The sequence below is a fragment of the Schistosoma mansoni genome, chromosome 3 (genome assembly GCF_000237925.1).
Source record: "Schistosoma mansoni strain Puerto Rico chromosome 3, complete genome".
Taxonomy (NCBI): Eukaryota; Metazoa; Platyhelminthes; class Trematoda; order Strigeidida; family Schistosomatidae; genus Schistosoma; species Schistosoma mansoni.
The window spans coordinates 25,830,121-25,848,631 of NC_031497.1; the positions used below are offsets into that span (position 1 = coordinate 25,830,121).

Consider the following 18,511-nt stretch of genomic DNA (forward strand, 5'->3'; position numbering starts at 1 on the left):
AAAACCAACATGGACTGGCCAATACCTTAGTTATTACAGTTATTGCCCTGTACAATACAAACGGGATTTGATAAGGTGCCTGTTTAACAGGCTTGGTCGTATTTGCACAAACGACGCTATTGATGATGAGGTTAAGTTGTTAAACAAGACATTAATGGGGAATGGTTATCCACTTAGATTTATCAATAGATGGAAAGTTCATGACACAATGAGACCTACTGTAGCTTTGGTGGAGAAAAAGCCTGTCTAAATCACCTTACCATTTAGAGATGATTCAAATAACCTTTTATTGAAACAAAGGCTTAAATCAGTCAACAAAATATATTGTGCAGCGAAAGTCATTATCAAAGAAAGAACGAGGTCCGTGCTTCATTCAAAACCTAGAAGACATGAAAACGATTGTGTCACATCCCACTGCGTTTACCAATTAAAATGTTTGTGTAGTCACACATACACATGGAGGAGCAATCGTGATCTGAAAATTAGGGTGTGTGAACATGTACCAAAATGGTTGCAGAAACAAATAGAATCAAATGACCCAATAAGAGTAGAGGATAAACATCCATCATCCTCTATTACCAAACATATAATAGAAACAGGTCACAAGATTGATTTAAACTCGGCTTTTGTGGTGTCGTATAGAAGTGTAAAAAGGGCATATACTAAGGTTTATTGAAGCCTTAACCATATGAAAATTCAAACCCCTTTGTGTGTTCAAAAACAGTTTGTTCTCTCTTTAAACCTACCCCGGGTAATATTAGCATATATTATCCAGAGTGATTAGGCTCCAAATCGTTCTCACATTATTATTATTATTATTATTATTATTATTATTATCCTTGTGTATTCGTAACCCCATTTCCAGGCTGGTTGACGTTTTATTTTTATACATAAATGTTCTTAACAAGTATATTATGTGTGATCAGATTGTTCGAAATGTATTGCACTAATCTATCATCACATATAGTAAGCAGAGATGGATAGTGGCTAGAAGTGGAATCCAGTTTGACGCGCGTTTCGTCCTATTTGGGACTCGTCAGCTGGATGTACCTGCATCTCAGAGTTGATGTTCACTCTGAGACTCGAAATCAGTACCTTTCGCTTCAAACGCAATCACGTTATCCATTTGGTCACCGAGTCCTGATAGCCACTTGCTTTTGCGATGAATTTATTATCACATAGTTCTGATAATCTTCATCTTCTTATTACTACACTATCGAAATCTATCAAAGGGATTAACTGCTTTCATTTCATCAACCCCCAAATTTCTTTAACCTTTGTCAATGTTTTGCGATGAATTCCTCTTTTTTTTTTAAATTTTTTCTGAATAGATTGCAGCTAATCATGTTCTATTAAATCAACATTGTTCAGGACATTTAATTCATACATTAGAAAGTTATCAATCATTATTAGGTGAAAAACTTGAATTTCTATGTGAAACTGATACAAATGGTAAAGAGAAACATTATGTACGTACAATATTTGGTGAAAAACATGAAATAACAACAACGGATTTAGCAGCTACTAATGGTGTAGCACATATTATAGAAGATACATTAATACCACTTTCTGGTGAGATTTCAATTTTTGTAGAGATGATAGTAATTTCGATAATTGAATTCATGAGTCGATTGAAGCTGAACCACCAGGGAAAACCTATAAGTACTAAACGACCATTTTGTCCTAGTATGAGACTCTTCAGTAGTGCAAATCCACGATCCTGCCTGCAGGGTTCGAATCCAGGACATTCGGTCTCGTGAGTGACCCTTGATCCCTATACCACTTAGCGTACTGACTGAATACCTCAGTTATCGTAGAAAACAATTACACTCTTTTATAATTCCATCCAACTAAATTGTTCCCTCCTCAAATTGATCAGTAAACAATTCAAATGGTAACTTTATTTCATGATTCATTTTAATAAGCAAGTACAAGGTCATCTTGAAGACGAAAAGATACTCTTCTTACCCAACTCATCATTATTATTACCTTGGTCTTCCTTTTCTCCTTTAACCTTCAGGATTCCATGTGAGGGCTTGTCTTGTGACGCAGTTGGGTGATTTCCTTAGAGTGTATTATGTCCACTTTTAGAGCTTCTTCCTCATTTCTTCCTCCACTGGATGGAATCTGGTTTGTTGTCTCCCACAGTACAATGTTACTGATAGTGTCTGACCAACGGATCCGAAATATTGTGCGTAAACAACTGTTAATAAACACCTGTATCTTCTGGATGATGGCTTTCGTAGTTATCCAGGTTTCCGCCTCATACAGTAGAACTGTCTTGAGATTTGTATTGAAAATTCTGATCTTGGTGCTAGTCGACAGTTCGTATTATGCAAGTGGGATTGCAGACGCTCACTTCTGAGGAGTCTCATATTAGTACAAAACGACCGTTCAGTGCTTACAGGTTTACCATAGTGCTCTAGCTTCAATTGACTGATGAATTCAACTATTAAATAGCTTTTATTTCTTAAACTTAACTAACATACACCAATCGAAAAATCTCAAGTTAGTCAGTAATGTATAGGTAATTAAATAAAATTCATATATATGTCAGATACACATTCATATATATGAACAATTACGAAAATGATCTATAAATGATCATTATTGTTTATGATGATCCCCAAATGCTATGGTACGGTCGAGAGTGAAGAGAGTCTGCCCTCCCTCATATAATAAGTATAATTGGATATGCATATATTGTTTCAGTAGTCAGTTATGTCTTACGTACCCCCAAATGCCCTGGTACAGCCGAGAGTGAGGAGAGTCCGCCCTCCCTCTCGAAATGCTCTCACATGGCCACGCGTATACAACCTCTACCAGGGAAGTCCTACTCACTGCCTTCTCGTGGTATTACTGTTGTTTACGAAATTGTGAGGAAGAAAAGCTAATGTCCGGCGCTTTAACCGGGTTGGTGGACACGGAAAGTTCACCTAGGGGAGTTGGAAAACCCTGATTCCAAACTAATGGTGTACATGGGCTCCAGTATCCTGAAGGAACAAATGGCGTATGAATCAATCGTTGGTCACCGGCTTCCATTGGACTGCATCTCCTCACGATGCTCCACTGCCTTATGGATCAGATCTTTAGGTCAAAGGCTCCGGATATGGCCCCTTAAGAAAACCATGTGCTTCGGTTTGAGCACCGGATAGTATCATAGCCCTCACACAAATCAAATGAGATTTTTGTGGCGCATATATATCTGGTGCCCCTTTGTACCAATATTTATGTCTTCAAATAAATAAAAGTTTATCATACTGATAAATTATTTACAATTACACTCAACACTGTAAATAATTGGAGAAGGACAAATAAAAGTTTAACAAAATGATCCAGCAGAAAATTTTTAGAATTGTTGAAAGTCGTTATGATAAATTTTTCGTTCTTTAATTCATCGTGGAATCAGTATTTTCTATAACCACAGTTCATTACCATTAATTTTATCAGCCCTCTTTTGTTTAGCTAAAGCTGTTAGCTCGACCTCATTTATTGGCAATTCATAAAATATAAACAATACTGTTAATACATATTTATTATTTGTTTGAATCTTCTCATTGGCGTTAACAACTGGGATTGATCATACTGTGCCGATTGCCTCGATATTGACATTAAGTTATATGTGTTTTAAGCAGAGATGGATAGTGACGAACAGTGGGATTCGGGATATCATTTCGTCCTATCGTGGACTAGTCATTTAAATGTAATTGTAACCGAGTTGATTTTCATCCCGGAACTCGAACCTAGTACTGTTCGCTCCAAACCGTAAAGTGTTATCCACTTAGCTACTGAATCCATGCAGCCACTAACTTGTACAATGGAGTGAATTTTAATTCATACATGTTGTTTGTTTGAATTTTATGATTGATGTTTAGGACTGCAAGCGATACTTTTAATATATTTTCTCACTTTTCAAAAACCTTATTTGATATTGAATTGATCGAGCTCCAATCCACTTAGTAGGTACTATTCCCCTCTCCCCCTTAGATTCCAACTACAGCTTGATGGCAAATAACAACTAACATACAATTCAAATCGATTAGTTGCTATTATTCAATACGGCCCCAAACTAAACAACAAATATTATCCAATAACTCACATACCTTGGGTTTAGTTTATCTCAGAAACAAGTTCCTACTATCTAGCAAAACAGACAGAAAAACATGACACTGTTTTAACATAACAACTTCTGATGCTATTAATACTTGAAAACTGTATTTGAACGATCTTCGCGGCTAAAATTTAAATAATTTTAACGTTTTATCTAATCATTCGGTCGGAACTTGTTCAGAAGTAGTAGAACCAATCACCGGACAAAACATTGAAATTATTTAAATTTCAAACGGTGAGGTTGTACTGGCTGACTCTGTGTCGACCCCATATAGGTAATTCTAGATTCTGGACAAACCAATCCATTCATTCTTCTTATATCACATTTTGGCTTTGTTAATTATTTGTTTCGTCTCAGCCTTTGCCTTGCCTTGCTTCGTCTCGATTCGATTTGACTATAAATATCGATTCACCCTTGATTAAATCGAATTGGCTAACATGCCTTCTCCAATTTGTTTCTTTTCGTTCTATCCTCTTCGGTCCCTTTGCTCCATCTCTGTGATTGCCTGTTCTGATCAGCGATTGTACAAAATATTCGTATTCGAAACTTAATCTTCGTATTTAACTTATATAACTCTATTATTCACCAGTGCAATTTAATTCGATGATTATATACAAGGATTGATGATATATATAAGTCGATAACGATAATCACACGATCGAATTGGAGTCAGATATTCTACGGCTATTAAAAAGTTACTCACGTATAGTTTTTTACACTTAATGTCTTCTATATAATTAACATTTGATTTCTGTCGAAGTGTTATCATTTACGTACTTACTTACCTACGCCTCTTACTCCCAATGGAGCATAGGCCGCTGACCAGCATTCTTCAACCCACTCTGCCTGTAGCTCCTCCGATGGCTACTGCCTATCCCAAGCCTGGATAAAGGAGGATGGTTGGGCATGGGGTTAGAGACCCCATCCTGTAGGAAACTAATTCGCTAAACAAACGCTAACCAGAAAATTACATATTTTTCTAAATGGAAAAAAAATCATAACAATATACTTATACTACTTAAATGTACTATCAATGAGTTTATGCTCTATATCATGTTTCTTCGCCATAGTTATAACATTTAGAGAATTAATTCAGAATAAACAATATGGTGAAAAATTGAAAGCTACTGAATTTCTAAATCTTCTTGCTGAATGTGATATCAAAATGGAACTAGGAGAAAAATATGCCATAGTTTTACCACAAGATAGTTCAATGAAATGTAAGTATAATATTTCAATTCATAAATGTCTTTCTTCCATGTTTTAATGTGATTGAAAGAAATCTTTAGACTGATATTTTATATGCTAGTTGTGGTATGTGGTCCCCTAAGAAAACCACCTGCTTCGGTCTGGGCACCCGGGTAGTATCCAAGTCCTCATTTAACCTTAGTAAATAGGTGAGCATTCGAAGGGTATTTGAGCGCCCTGCAACGGTAGTCGATATAATAATGGTTTCATCACTTAGTCCTGTAAAACGTTGTTATATCTCGAACTTACATACTTAGTATGTCGTGTAATACTTGAACACTCGAACGCTAGAACCCTCTCAAGTCGCAAAATGAGAAGACAGAAGACTAGTAAGTAGGAATTTTATTACCCAAAACAGTGTCAAAATATAGTACGAAAACCTCATGTATTTATAGTTCTTGGTTGAAAGTAAATCATCATTTTGGACAGCCAATAGACACATAAAAGGTTCTTCTTATTCATCCAATAGGGAAGCCACATGTTGACATTCTAGAATGTTCTCCTAGCGGTGGTTGGATGAAATGTCTTCGGCTCTTTCTGGGATTCTTGAGGCTTCTTTGAGTTTGCCAACGATCCATCCTTACAAAAGTAAGACCATATTACACTTTATGAATACTATGCTTTACAAGCTTAAGAAGTTTATCTCACTATCTCATACAATTTAGAATAAATGTACTTAATGACTGAATAGATTGTTTTAATGTTCAATTATGATCCTACAATATATCATTTTGGTTTCTAATATTAACTTACTTACTTACTTACTTACGCCTGTTACCTCTCGTCGAGGAGCATAGGCCACCCACCAGCATTCTCCATCCAACTCTGTCCTGGGCAATCCATTCCAGTTCTTTCCAGTTAAAATTCATCCTTTTCATATCTGCTTCTATTTCCCGACGTAATGTGTTCTTTGGCCTTCCTCTTTTCCTCTTCCCTTCTGGATTCCAAGTTAACGCTTGCCTCGTGATTCACATTGGTGATTTCCTTAATGTATGTTCTATCCACTTCCAACGTCTTTTCTTACTTTCCTCTCCAGCTGGAAGCTGGTTTGTCCTCTCCCATAAAACGCTGTGGCTGATAGTATCCGGCCAGTTTCTAATATTAAGAGCATATATAATGATTATTCAATGTATATTTCAATCATATCACTTAACTAAGAATTATCTATTATAACTAGATTAGTTTACAATATCTTGCAGGTTGAAAACATAAACTTATCAATTATTCCGTCCATTATCAAATGGTGTATATCCTTGTTAACATAATTTTCCTTATATTAGCAAAGATAGATAGTGACTAGCAGTGGAATTCAGAGCGCGTGTTTCGTCCTATTTAGGACTCGTCAGCTGGATGTATCTGCATCTCAGAGTTGATGTCCACTCTGAGACTCGAACTCAGTAACGTTCGTGTCAAACGCCATCACATCTCAGAGTTGATATTCACATCCAGCTGACGAGTCTCAAATAGGACGAAACGCTCGTCCTGGATTCTACTGCTAGCCACTATCAATTTTTGCTTAGAATGCTTGTGAATGAAGGCTATATCAAGGCAATACGCATACATATTACCAATAATAGATTGATCAGTCAATGGGAAGATTCAATCAAGTGAGTTTGTTATGATCATTAACTACTTAATTACTATATTTTAACAGGGTGGTCAACTTATTCACAATTTCAAGAACAACATAAACGTTTTCAAACTGATAAAGAATATCGTTGTCGTGTAGCACGTTATCATATTATGAAAAGTAATGATCGTTTAAATAATATTGGTAACTTCGCTAGTCATACACAAGGTCATCGTACAATGAATCCAAATGAATCATTATATGAAACAACTTATTTTAAAAAAACTCCATATGGATCACAGGTAATTTAACTGATCAATCATTTGACTATTATTTTGTTTTAATAGTTGGGATCATGAATCAATTGGAGCTAGACCATCATGGAAAACGTGGAAGCACTGAATAGCCGTTTCGTCCTATTATGGGGCTCCTCAGCAGCACGCATCCACGATCCCGCCTCACGAGATTCGAACCCAGGATCTATCAGTTTCGCGCGCCAGTTTCAACTGATTCATGATCTCAACTATTTAAGTTACTTTAATATCCACAAAACCCCTTCTGATATTATTTTTTTATTGCTACTTCTTTTTTATTGTCAAATCTTTTGTAATTTTAATCTAATTTATTATTTTGATTGTGATCATGAATGGATCAATGTTAGACCACCATTCAAAAGCTAAAAATACTGAATAACCGTTTTGTCTTAGTATGTGACTCCTCAGAAATGCACATCTACGATCCTGTACGTGGGATTTGAATCTAGTACTTTCGGTCTCACAAAGGAGTTTCATACTAAGATGAAACGGCCATCTGATGCTTCGAGGTTTTCAATGGTGACCTAATTAAAATCAGTCTGTAGTGTAAACTAGGGAAAATAGGTCTATCAATAAGTGTTCAAATAATCTAATTATCTTTTACAGTTTACATCACTGACTGATACTACTTAGAAAATGATTTAGATCTAAGAGGTTCTGTACAACTGGTTCGTTCTAGCACAGTGAATTCACTGCTATTGAATGTCTGTTGAATATGCAAATGTATTAAACAATCAGTATTTTGCGAGCACATATCGAAATATTTCCCGACAACATAAGCTGTCGTTGTCTTCAAAATACAAAGTCCACTTATAATCTCAAAACTCAGTCTTAGATCACTTGAATTCAACGATGAGGTTTTTTTCTCATTCCGGAAGTCACTAGTGTAACAGGTTATGAAGTTAATCAAACTGTCAGTCTATTTAACTCCATCCAAACAGAGATAAAAGCTGAACTATTTCAAAAACCAAATAATTTGTTGTCAGACGATTTATTTTACTTGATATATACAACTATTCAACTATGAAAATACTGAATCTCCACAAACACCCCCTTCTGATAATAATAATAATCATATGCTCACTAGTGAATGACTTAGAGAGGTAATTACTGGAGTTCTAGTGGGAAGCAGTGACCAGTGGAGTTCAACCACATCTGTTGTGAGATAACAACTCACTGAAGACAATTGGTGAACGGTTGCTCAAATTTCGTGGATTGGTTGAAGTTAAACATTAACACCATCAGATACCGGCACAGTTGTCTATCGGTGAAGTGCTCTGTCGCGAGACTGTTAGGTCCTGGGTTCGAATCTCGCTCGCGAGGCGGGATCGTGGATGCGCACCGCTGAGGAGTCCCACAATAGGACGAAACGGCCGTCAAGCAGTGCTTCCAGGTTTTCGATGGTGGTCTAGCTTCAAATGACTCACGCTTTCAACTTTGAAAATACTAAATCTCCACAAACACCCCCTTCTGATATATACTAATTATTCTCATTAGAAACTTTTAGAATAGATATTATCAATGTGGTAAGAATGATGATAGGTTAGTTACTAAAATGCTTAGCAACATTCCCAACTTCTATCTTAATATGATTATTAAACATGAGTAGCAAATAAATGGCTACTTAGTTACCATTTCTATCACCTGATTACTTTTATTCTGTTCTTTTTTTTAAGTTGAATTTTCATTATTCCCCAATCAATAATCTTGAGTCCTTCGAATTAGATGATGTAACTATTTATGTTACTCCAAGAATCAATGTTCCACCCGACTTCAATATGACTGATATTTTAAAAAATCGACCTGATACCACGTAAGTTGATGAAAATTTAGTTTATTCTATGTCTTGTAACACATGATATGGCTGGTAAAATATAAACCTGTTGTTGTTTTAATTATCCCAAGTTTAAGTGTGTCCTCCTTCTGCATATAATATCACACTTTACTAAACAGTTCGCCAGCTGAAGAGGAAATTAAGGAAAGACGTTGGAAGTGGATAGAACATACATTAAGGAAATCACCAATGTGAATCACGAGGCAAGCGTTAACTTGGAATCCAGAAGGGAAGAGGAAAAGAGGAAGGCCAAAGAACACATTACGTCGGGAAATAGAAGCAGATATGAAAAGGATGAATGTTAACTAGAAAGGATTGCAAGAACAGAGTTGGATGGAGAATGCTGGTGTGCGGCCTATGCTCCTCCACAAGGGGTAACAGGCGTAAGTAAGTCGCCATTTAGTGCAGAGAGCTTAGCACAAATACTTTGAATTACATGAATGATCGTCATTTGATCATATCACTCACGTCAAATCGGTTGGTTAGTTGAACTGTACATAACCAACAGATAAGAATTTCGCTGAATTATTTCATAACGATTTAAACACACTATAATTAGAAATTTATCATTAAAACTACGATTCCAGGCATAATACAAATAGTTTGATTATTATTATCAGAAGGGATTTTTTGTGGAGATTTAGTATTTTCACAGTTGAAAGCGTGAGTCAATTGAAGCTAGACCATCAGGGAAAACCTGGAAGCACTGAACGGCCGTTTCATTCCATTGTTGGTTAACTTCGTGGATTGTTTGGAGTTAGACATAAACACCATCGGAAGCCGGCTTGGTGGTCTATCAGCCAAGTTCTCTGGCACGAAACTGGTAGGTCCTGGGTTCTAATCTCTCTAGGCGAGGTCATGGATAAGCACTGCTAAGGGGTCCCACAATAGGACGAAACTGCCGTTACGTGCTTCCAGGTTTCCCTGGTAGTCATCATCTGGTGAACTACTGAAAATCAGGAAACATTGAACAATTCCTTAATTACTTACTGCCTAGAGTTTTTTAGCGAGTTAGTTTTCTACGGGATGGGGTCGCTAACCCCATGCCAAGCCCTCCTCCTTTATCCGGGCTTTGGACCGGCAGTAGCTACCGGAGGGGCTACAGGCGGATTTAACACTGAACAATAGTTACTGATGGATATTTAATGTTCCAACAACAATTACAACCGACCGTGGTGCCCGGTTCGAAGGTAATCTATTTCAGCTATTTACAGACACTTTCGGTATAAAGACGATTAGAACTACAGCTTATCATCCTAGCTGCTAACATAATGATGAAAAGGTTTCAACTATAGTTAAAAGCCTCATTGACAGCCACAAATTGGATGTCAAACTTCCTTTAGTACTACTAGGCATTCGCTCAACTATCAAACAAGACGTCAGTGTTTGTGCTGCTGAGTTAGTTTATGGAACAACGTTACGTTTGCCTATTGAATATTTTGACCGTGCGACAGATATTCCTTCAGACATAACCAACTACGTACAACAATTAAAACAGCAGATAAAATCCTTTGGGTTCGTTGAACCACAAACCTAGAAAGCAAGATCCTCGATACCTATTGAATTCGGCAAATACTCGCAAGTATCTTAGTAAAAAATATTGTTTCAAGACCGGTCTGGGTCAACACCAGAACTTATGATAGGAAGTAAGCTAATTAAGATTCCCAAACACTTTAATTATCTTGGAATTTTTGCTGCCCCTAGTTGGTTGGTATCTGACCAAATTTCTGCACGAATCCACAGAGATAGGTTGGCTTTTGCCATCTCGTGATATTTGGGGAGTAGACGAGATATTCATTTGCCAACCGGAAGACAAATATGCCGCTCAGAAGTTAGCTTTGTTTTTCCTTATAGGTGTGGAACATGATCTTTAAAAATGAAGTGTATTTGTACGTTATTAGTATTCGATCATAGGTGTTCTCTAATCGTTGCTCGTATATTTTTGAAACATCAGGTTTTCAACGTTGAAATTACACGTAGTGTACTAGGTTATCATGGCGAGTCAATTTACGAGACAGTTAATCATTTTTCAACCGAAATGGGTGGGAGATGTATTGTGTATACTTATCCACCTCCTACTTCAACGCTCGATGACGGGTGAAAGAAAGCTAGGGTCGACCAAATCAAGACATAGCAACAGTTTATCAATATAATGACTGCTGGAATAAACCATGTGTGTAGGTTCAGACTACTTAGTCAAAGTTCATGTGACTATCGTAACCAATGACCAGAGACTTTGAATGACATGGCTTGAAGTCGTTCCTAATGGCATAGTTGAATTCACTCTTTGCCTTCACTTTGACCCTAGGTTTCGAAATTCCACTAATTCATATTTTCTTCCAGAATTGTATCTATAATGGCTAATCTTTTCTACCATCACTAGGACCGATACTAACTGTACTGTTCTGAGATTCGTTTTTATAATTTCATCTCGCTTTTCTAATTAACTGTGGCAATCTGAAACGATGTACACATATTCCTAATTCTGCTTTGCATATGAATGACTGACTGACCATTCCTTGTATGGTCATGATTGTACAAAGGTTTCTCGTTTTTAAAATTACCTTCACCCATAGTTCGAACTCAATTCATATATTTTCTCTTTCTAGAATTGCCAAAAATCAAACGGAAAAAGCTAAAATGGATGAGAAATATTTCCAAAAAAGTGCACCAAAAAATCTATATCTGGTCACCACGGATGATGGTTGGAAGGATCCACGAGCTACACCAACTACAATTAATCCATATAGACCTGAATTAAATATATACACAGATAAAAATTTAGAAAATGTAGATTAATATGTTTATATTCAATTAGTGTTGTTTTGTTTGAATCTTCCCATTGATATTTTTAGGACTGAGACTGGTCAGTCTCTAATTGGCATATGTGCATACTGTGCGTATTGCCTCGACAGAGCCTTAGTTCACAATCATTATAACGCGATGGCGTTTGAAGCGAAAGGTACTGGGTTCGAGTCCCAGAGTGAACATCAACTCTGAGATGCAGATACATCCAGTTGACGAGTCCCAAATAGGACGAAACGCGCGTCCTGGATTCCATTGATAGACACTATCCATCTTTGCTTGATATGTTTATAGTATATCTTTAGCTTTTTTTTATTTAAACGCACTAGAACATGTACCAGCCTACATTGATTAATTACTAGCCAATGTCATGTTTGAATTCTGTCGATCGAGTTGCTACATGGTATCTATTCTAAATGACTCAGTATTATGTGTACTATGCTTTGATGATAGGTGGTTGAAGGCAGCCGTCAGGAAACACTGATTATGTTTTTTTCATTATCTGCCACTCTTTTGTTAAACTTACCTGCACACTTGAGGTGACTGAACTAGTACAGTAAACATACTAGGTGGGTAGATGAAGTTGTTGATATGGGGTTGATTAGTGAACATGTTCGTGCGCAACAGGTTTCTCAACCATTGATTTATCCCCTAATAATATGATCCTCTTCTGCATAGTTTAGACAGTATATAATATTAGATCATAAATCTCATATCTAATTTACTAGCATATACTTCTAAGTAATATTGACTTTTTCAGAAGGGGATTTTGTGAAGACTTTAGTGATTTGATATAGTTGAAATCATGAATCAATTGAAGCTAGACCACCATGGAAAACCTGGAAGCACTGGATGGCCGTTTCTTCCGACTGTGGGACTCCTCAGAAGTGCGAATCCATGATCCCGTCTCGCGAGATTCGAACCCAGGACCTATCAGTCTCGCACGCGAGCGATTAACCTCTAGACTAATAGGTCCTTGGTTGGAATCTCGTGAGGCGGGATCGTGGATTCACACCGCTGGGGAGTCCCACAACAGGACGAAACGGCCTTCCAGTGTTTCCAGGTTTTATACGGTGGTCTAGCTTCAATTGACTCATGATCTCAACTATTGAAATTACTATAATATCCATAAAAACCTCTCCTGATCAATCTTTGTTGAAAATATAAAAAACAAAACAAAAAAACAAACAGTTGATGGGTAAATTTTCCAAGTCACATTAGAATAATTTTACTATTCTTCATTACCTATTTAATCATACCCCCCTTTTTCCTTAAAAAAACAAACATTTTCAGTACTTGTTACTTAATCATATACCATTATATTTATGGGGTGGAGATATTGGCTATTTCGAGAAGAATACAATTCATAAATTTATGTCATCTGTTGGTATAGAATTAATTTTTTGGATGGATAATAATGGAATAATGCGTATTGGATATGAAGGTCTACCACGTGATCAATGGGTAGGTTTCTTTTTTTTAATCTAGTTTTATCATTAGATTTAGCGGACCCTTTCAGAACACTTAGACACGCATACATTTTATATTAGGTTGATTTGCAAAATATTTATGAATATTGAGGAAGATATATAGCGGCTACTAGTAAGATCCAGGATGCGCGTTCTGTCCTATTTGGAACTCGTCAGCTTGATGTACCTGCATTTCAGAGTTGATGTTCACTCCCGGACTTGAACCAAACACTGTGAGATTCAGATGCCATCACGTTATCCACTCAGCTACTGAGTCCTCATAGTCATTTACTTGTGCAATGAGGTGCAGTTTAAATTCATCTCATATTGCTTACTTGAATCATGTTGAATCAACTCTGAGATGTAGGTCTATTTAGCTGATGAGTCACAAATAGGATCAAACGCGTGCCCTGGATTCCACTGCTACCCACAATCTATATTTGCCTATAATGCTTGTGATTTAAGGCAATGTCGTAGCAATCCTCACAGGATCTACATATATCTTTAAGGGACTGATCAATTGCAGTCCTGAATAACAATGGGAAGATACAAGTAAACAATGCCAAGTGAATTTAAATGAATATTGGTTATGATGAGTTTAGGGAATTTTCGTAGGTTTCATTTAAAACTAAATCAAATTTTGCATACAAAATCCTTCATATACCTGTACAATAATATATATCCCGTGTGTTAATATCCTTGTAAATATTTAGTTTTGATTATCACCGAACTCTCTCAGTACTCAGAAGGGGGGTTTTGTGGAGATTTCAGTATTTTTAATAGTTGAAATTATGAGTCAATTGAGGCTAGACCACCATGGAAAACCTGGAGACTTGGACGGCCGTTTTGTTCTATTATGGGACTCCTCAGCAGTGTGCATCCTGGAGTTCTAGTGGGAAGCAGTGACCAGTGAAGTTCAACCACGTCTGTTGTGAGATAACAACTCACTGAAGACAATTGGTGAACGGTTGCTCAAATTTCGTGGATTGGTTGAAGTTAGACATTAACACCGTTGGATGCCAGCTTGCTCAGTGGTCTATCGGTTAAGTGCTCTGGCGCGAGACTGTTAGGTCCTGGGTTCGAATCTCTCAGTACTGTTTAATATAAGTTATCGAATCTGAAGATACTACCAAAACAAAGAAATAAACAATGACAGATTTAAGGTCAATAAGAACCAATCAACATCGAGGTGTACAGGACAATCTGTGAACCATATGCGGAGAAATTCAAACACTTCACTTCTACCCGAAGTTTGTGCTGATGATGTCGTTCAGAAGGACGATGAAAGCTTCATGACCAAACCTTCCAGCTCAGAGAGTAAAACTCCATCAAAAGTTCCTATGGTTCACAACCACTATTAACTACGGTTTCGGTTGTTACTCATATTCCAATCATTGAATAGAATATCTATGATATCTCGACTACTGACGATTGAGATGACAACGTTTCTAAAAGAGTTTCTACCTCACAAATGTTTATCACAAAATGATTATTTCATTAATAAATTTTTTCTTCAAATGTGATTTGAATTAGAAGTTATGGTGAAATTTTATGTTCAATAAAGTTTAGCTAATTCGATAGTGAGACAGAAAAAATGTTAGGAACTGAGAGAAGTTAAAGACTTTTAAAAACTAGACTATGGTTCAGTAGTTGAAAAATGTCCTACGTTCTACACGACCTGAATATGATAGATCAAATCTTTTGTGGAATCATGAGTGGGTATCACAATTGATTGATCACTGGGTGGTGATCAATCAATTGTGATTACATCTCAGTCCTACAGGAGGTCGGTCGCCGCCCGAATAGCTCACTGGTAACGTCTCTGACTGTGAAGCTGCTTGACGCGGGATCGAATCCGCCAGGGAGCATTAGTTCCCTCAGGATTACAGGTACACCTTGCTGACGAGTGCCAAGTAGCACGAAACCCGGGTCCGGGGTTTCCTGTTGACCACCTCCAACCACCATCTTACCTCATGAGTGGGTATGTTTATGAAATATTTAGTCAGTATGAAATAAATTCCTGGGTTTTATTGATTTTCAGTGGTTCTAACAAGTATTTTAACTCAATAATGATGACTTCATTCAAGTAAGGCTCTTTAAAGCGACTTGATTCACTTATGATCCATGGCTGAAGACAAAAACAATTCTTCAAAGTTTTCTGTCAATAAATTTAAAATACTATCAGTATGAGGATTTGTTGAGATTGTATTATTTTGACAGTTGAATTCATGAGTCAATCTAAGCTACATTGTTGAAATACTACAATCTCCACATATCCCCATACTAATAATAATCATAAGATGGTGGTTGGAGGTGGTCAACAGGAAACCCTAAACCCGGGTTTCGTGCTACTTGGCACTCGTCAGCAAGGTGTGCCTGTAATCTTGAGGGAACTGATGCTCCCTGACGAATTCGATCCAGTGTCACTCAGCTTCACAGTCGGAAATGTTACCACTGAGCTATTCGGGCCGCGATCGATCTCCTGTATGACTGAGAAGTAATCACAATCACCCGGGTCCAAGGTTTCTTGTTGACGACCTTCAACCACCAACTTATCTCAATATAGTACACGCAGTGTCGAGCCACCTAGACTAGTGGCCACATTGTAACTTGATCGATAGCATTCGATCAGCACTAAGAAGAACTTGACACGCATGACATCGATCACCACCCAGTGGTCAATCAATTGTAATAATAACCTTTTTCTCATTAATGAATAGCTTCAATATGGATTTCCTGGAGTTGTAATGAGAGACCGTGACCAGTAGAGTCTAATCTGTGTCAGGTGAAGACAGTTATCCACCTCAGATAATCAATGAAGGGTTGCGCAAGATCATGAATCGATTTACAGTGCTTCTTGGTTTTCAATGGTAGTCTAGCTTAGATTAACATCTGAATCCAACTGTTAAAATTTCAAATCACAAAATATTTTATATACTTAATTCCCTTTATTATCTTGAGGAGAGCGTTGAGGGAATTAACATGAAGTCATTTTATTTCGTAAGATTCTCATCAGTTGCTCACAACTTATACTACTTTTAAATCCAAAATACTGTAAAGTTTGTATGCTTATAAAGGTAAAATATGTATGTATCATTATGGTGGAATAATGAAATTAAAGACATATTAAGAGTATTGTAATTAAGTATAATACGCGAAAGAAGATTCTAGATCACTAGACATAGCACCAAAAAATCACCGTGTTACGTAACTAACTGATCGTATAATGAAGTAGTTGAACACGAATTGATAGTAATTAGACATAACATGAATTGAGATCAGCCAGTAAAAAATTAAGTTATGAATTTGAAGAAAACTATGCAATAAAAATAAGAGAGAGGAAAACATTGCAAGAATGATGTAATAAACTGAAAGTAAAGTTGCCATGGTAACTGTATTAGTAAATGTAAGACATACTTACTTATTTATTTATTTAAACACATAAATATTGGTACAAGAAAGCACTAGATACATATGCGCTTCACAAATCTTATTTGATTTGTGTGAAGGCTGTGATACTGCCCAGGTGCCCAAACTGAAGCACGTGGTTTTCTTAGTGAGCCACACCCTGAGCCTTTGACCTAAAGGTCTGATCCACAAGGTAGTGGAGCATCGTAAGGAGATGCAGTCTCATGGTAGTCGGTGACCAACGATTGGTTCATACGCCATTTGTTCCCTCAGGATACTGGAGCCCATGTACACCATTAGTTTGTAGTCAGAGTTTCCCAACTCCCCTAAGTGGGTTCGCCGTGTCCACCAACCCGGTTAAAGCGCCGTACATTCGCTTCTCGTCCTCTCGATTTCGTAAACAACACGCGTGGTTTGAGAAGGCAATGAGTAGGACTTCCCTGTCAGAGGTTGTATACGCGTGGCCATATGAGATCATTTTGAGAGGGAGGACGGATTCTCTTCACTCTCAGCCGTACCAGGGCATTTGGGGGTACGTAAGACATAACTGATTACTGAAACAATATAAGCATATCCAATTATACTTGTTATATGAAACTATATAATACTGTTGACTTGTACGGGGAATTCATTATGTGCAGACTGCTTTTACTTTTTGTCGACAAACTAATCTACCTTAATCTATTTCTAGATCATTCAGTTGATTTTTAGTGTCTGTATACAAGTGGTTAATTTCTCAATTTATTATATCTAATATCTGTCTATCTATATTGCCGAGTATCGTACTATCTAGTGTTCCAATAGCAAGATCGCCTTTACTCTTGGCGAATTTGAAAAGAATAGAATATAATCGTCGACTGATAATGCTCAAAGATGTGATGTTCATCTGGCAGATTATATTTTGTCTAACCAATAAAATAAAACATTTAAGTCTGTTGAAAGGTAGAATAAATGGATCTACGGTATTGAATTTACGGATAACAGTATCATCTGCTCAATATAACACATAAAAGTCGTGATCTGAATCTTATATTCAAAATATAATGAACAAAATCTTCAGTATTTGTTATCAGTAATATAAATAACTAACAAATTCAACTAATGATACACTTCAACCTACTGAATACATAAAATCTCCTCTTCATTTTATATCACTACAAAAGTAACATTGTGTCTCTTTTAAACTGTAAATGTAAGATTTTATAATAGAACCTTTTGTCAATATACAATATGTATTCATAATTCGATTAAAGCTAGACCACCAAAGAAAAACCTGGAAGCGTTCGTATGTGAGACTGAAGGTCCTGGGTTCGAATCCCATGTGCGAGATCGTAGATGAGTGCTGCTGTAGAGTCCCATACTAGGACGAAACGGTTGTCCAGTAGTTTCATGTGTTCATTGGCGATCTAGCTTTAATCGATTCATGAATTCAACTATTAAATTACCTAAATCTTAACAAACCCCCCCTTCCAACGTAATAAATATGTATATCAGTGTATTTTATTTCAGTTGGAAACCGAAATTAAACATAAACAATTTTTTCCGTTAATACCTAATGTATAATCATAACACAATAGTGTTATTGTAAGTGCAAACAAGCCTACTGAACATTGGACATTGTTCAACTGAAAAATTCACATCAGATTATAATGTGATTATTATTTAGTTTAAATTTCTATAAACTAGATCAAATCAAATCAATTATTTTATAAGCAAACATGGATGAGGGCTAGCAGTGGAATCCAGGACACG

At 36.8% G+C, this 18,511-nt stretch overlaps 1 protein-coding gene across 1 annotated transcript in view; it reads left to right on the top strand.

The window, feature by feature from the left end:
• Smp_177050 (putative gynecophoral canal protein) overlaps positions 1-18,511 on the top strand; it is a gene marked incomplete at both ends in the record, with an annotated part of 59,946 nt that overhangs the window by 19,361 nt on the left and 22,074 nt on the right. The window contains 6 exons of the mRNA XM_018799783.1: positions 1,332-1,572; positions 5,182-5,331; positions 7,014-7,231; positions 8,920-9,056; positions 11,687-11,867; positions 13,176-13,346. Coding sequence (XP_018651538.1) covers positions 1,332-1,572; positions 5,182-5,331; positions 7,014-7,231; positions 8,920-9,056; positions 11,687-11,867; positions 13,176-13,346 — 1,098 coding nt within the window. The remainder of the gene's footprint in view (positions 1-1,331; positions 1,573-5,181; positions 5,332-7,013; positions 7,232-8,919; positions 9,057-11,686; positions 11,868-13,175; positions 13,347-18,511) is intronic.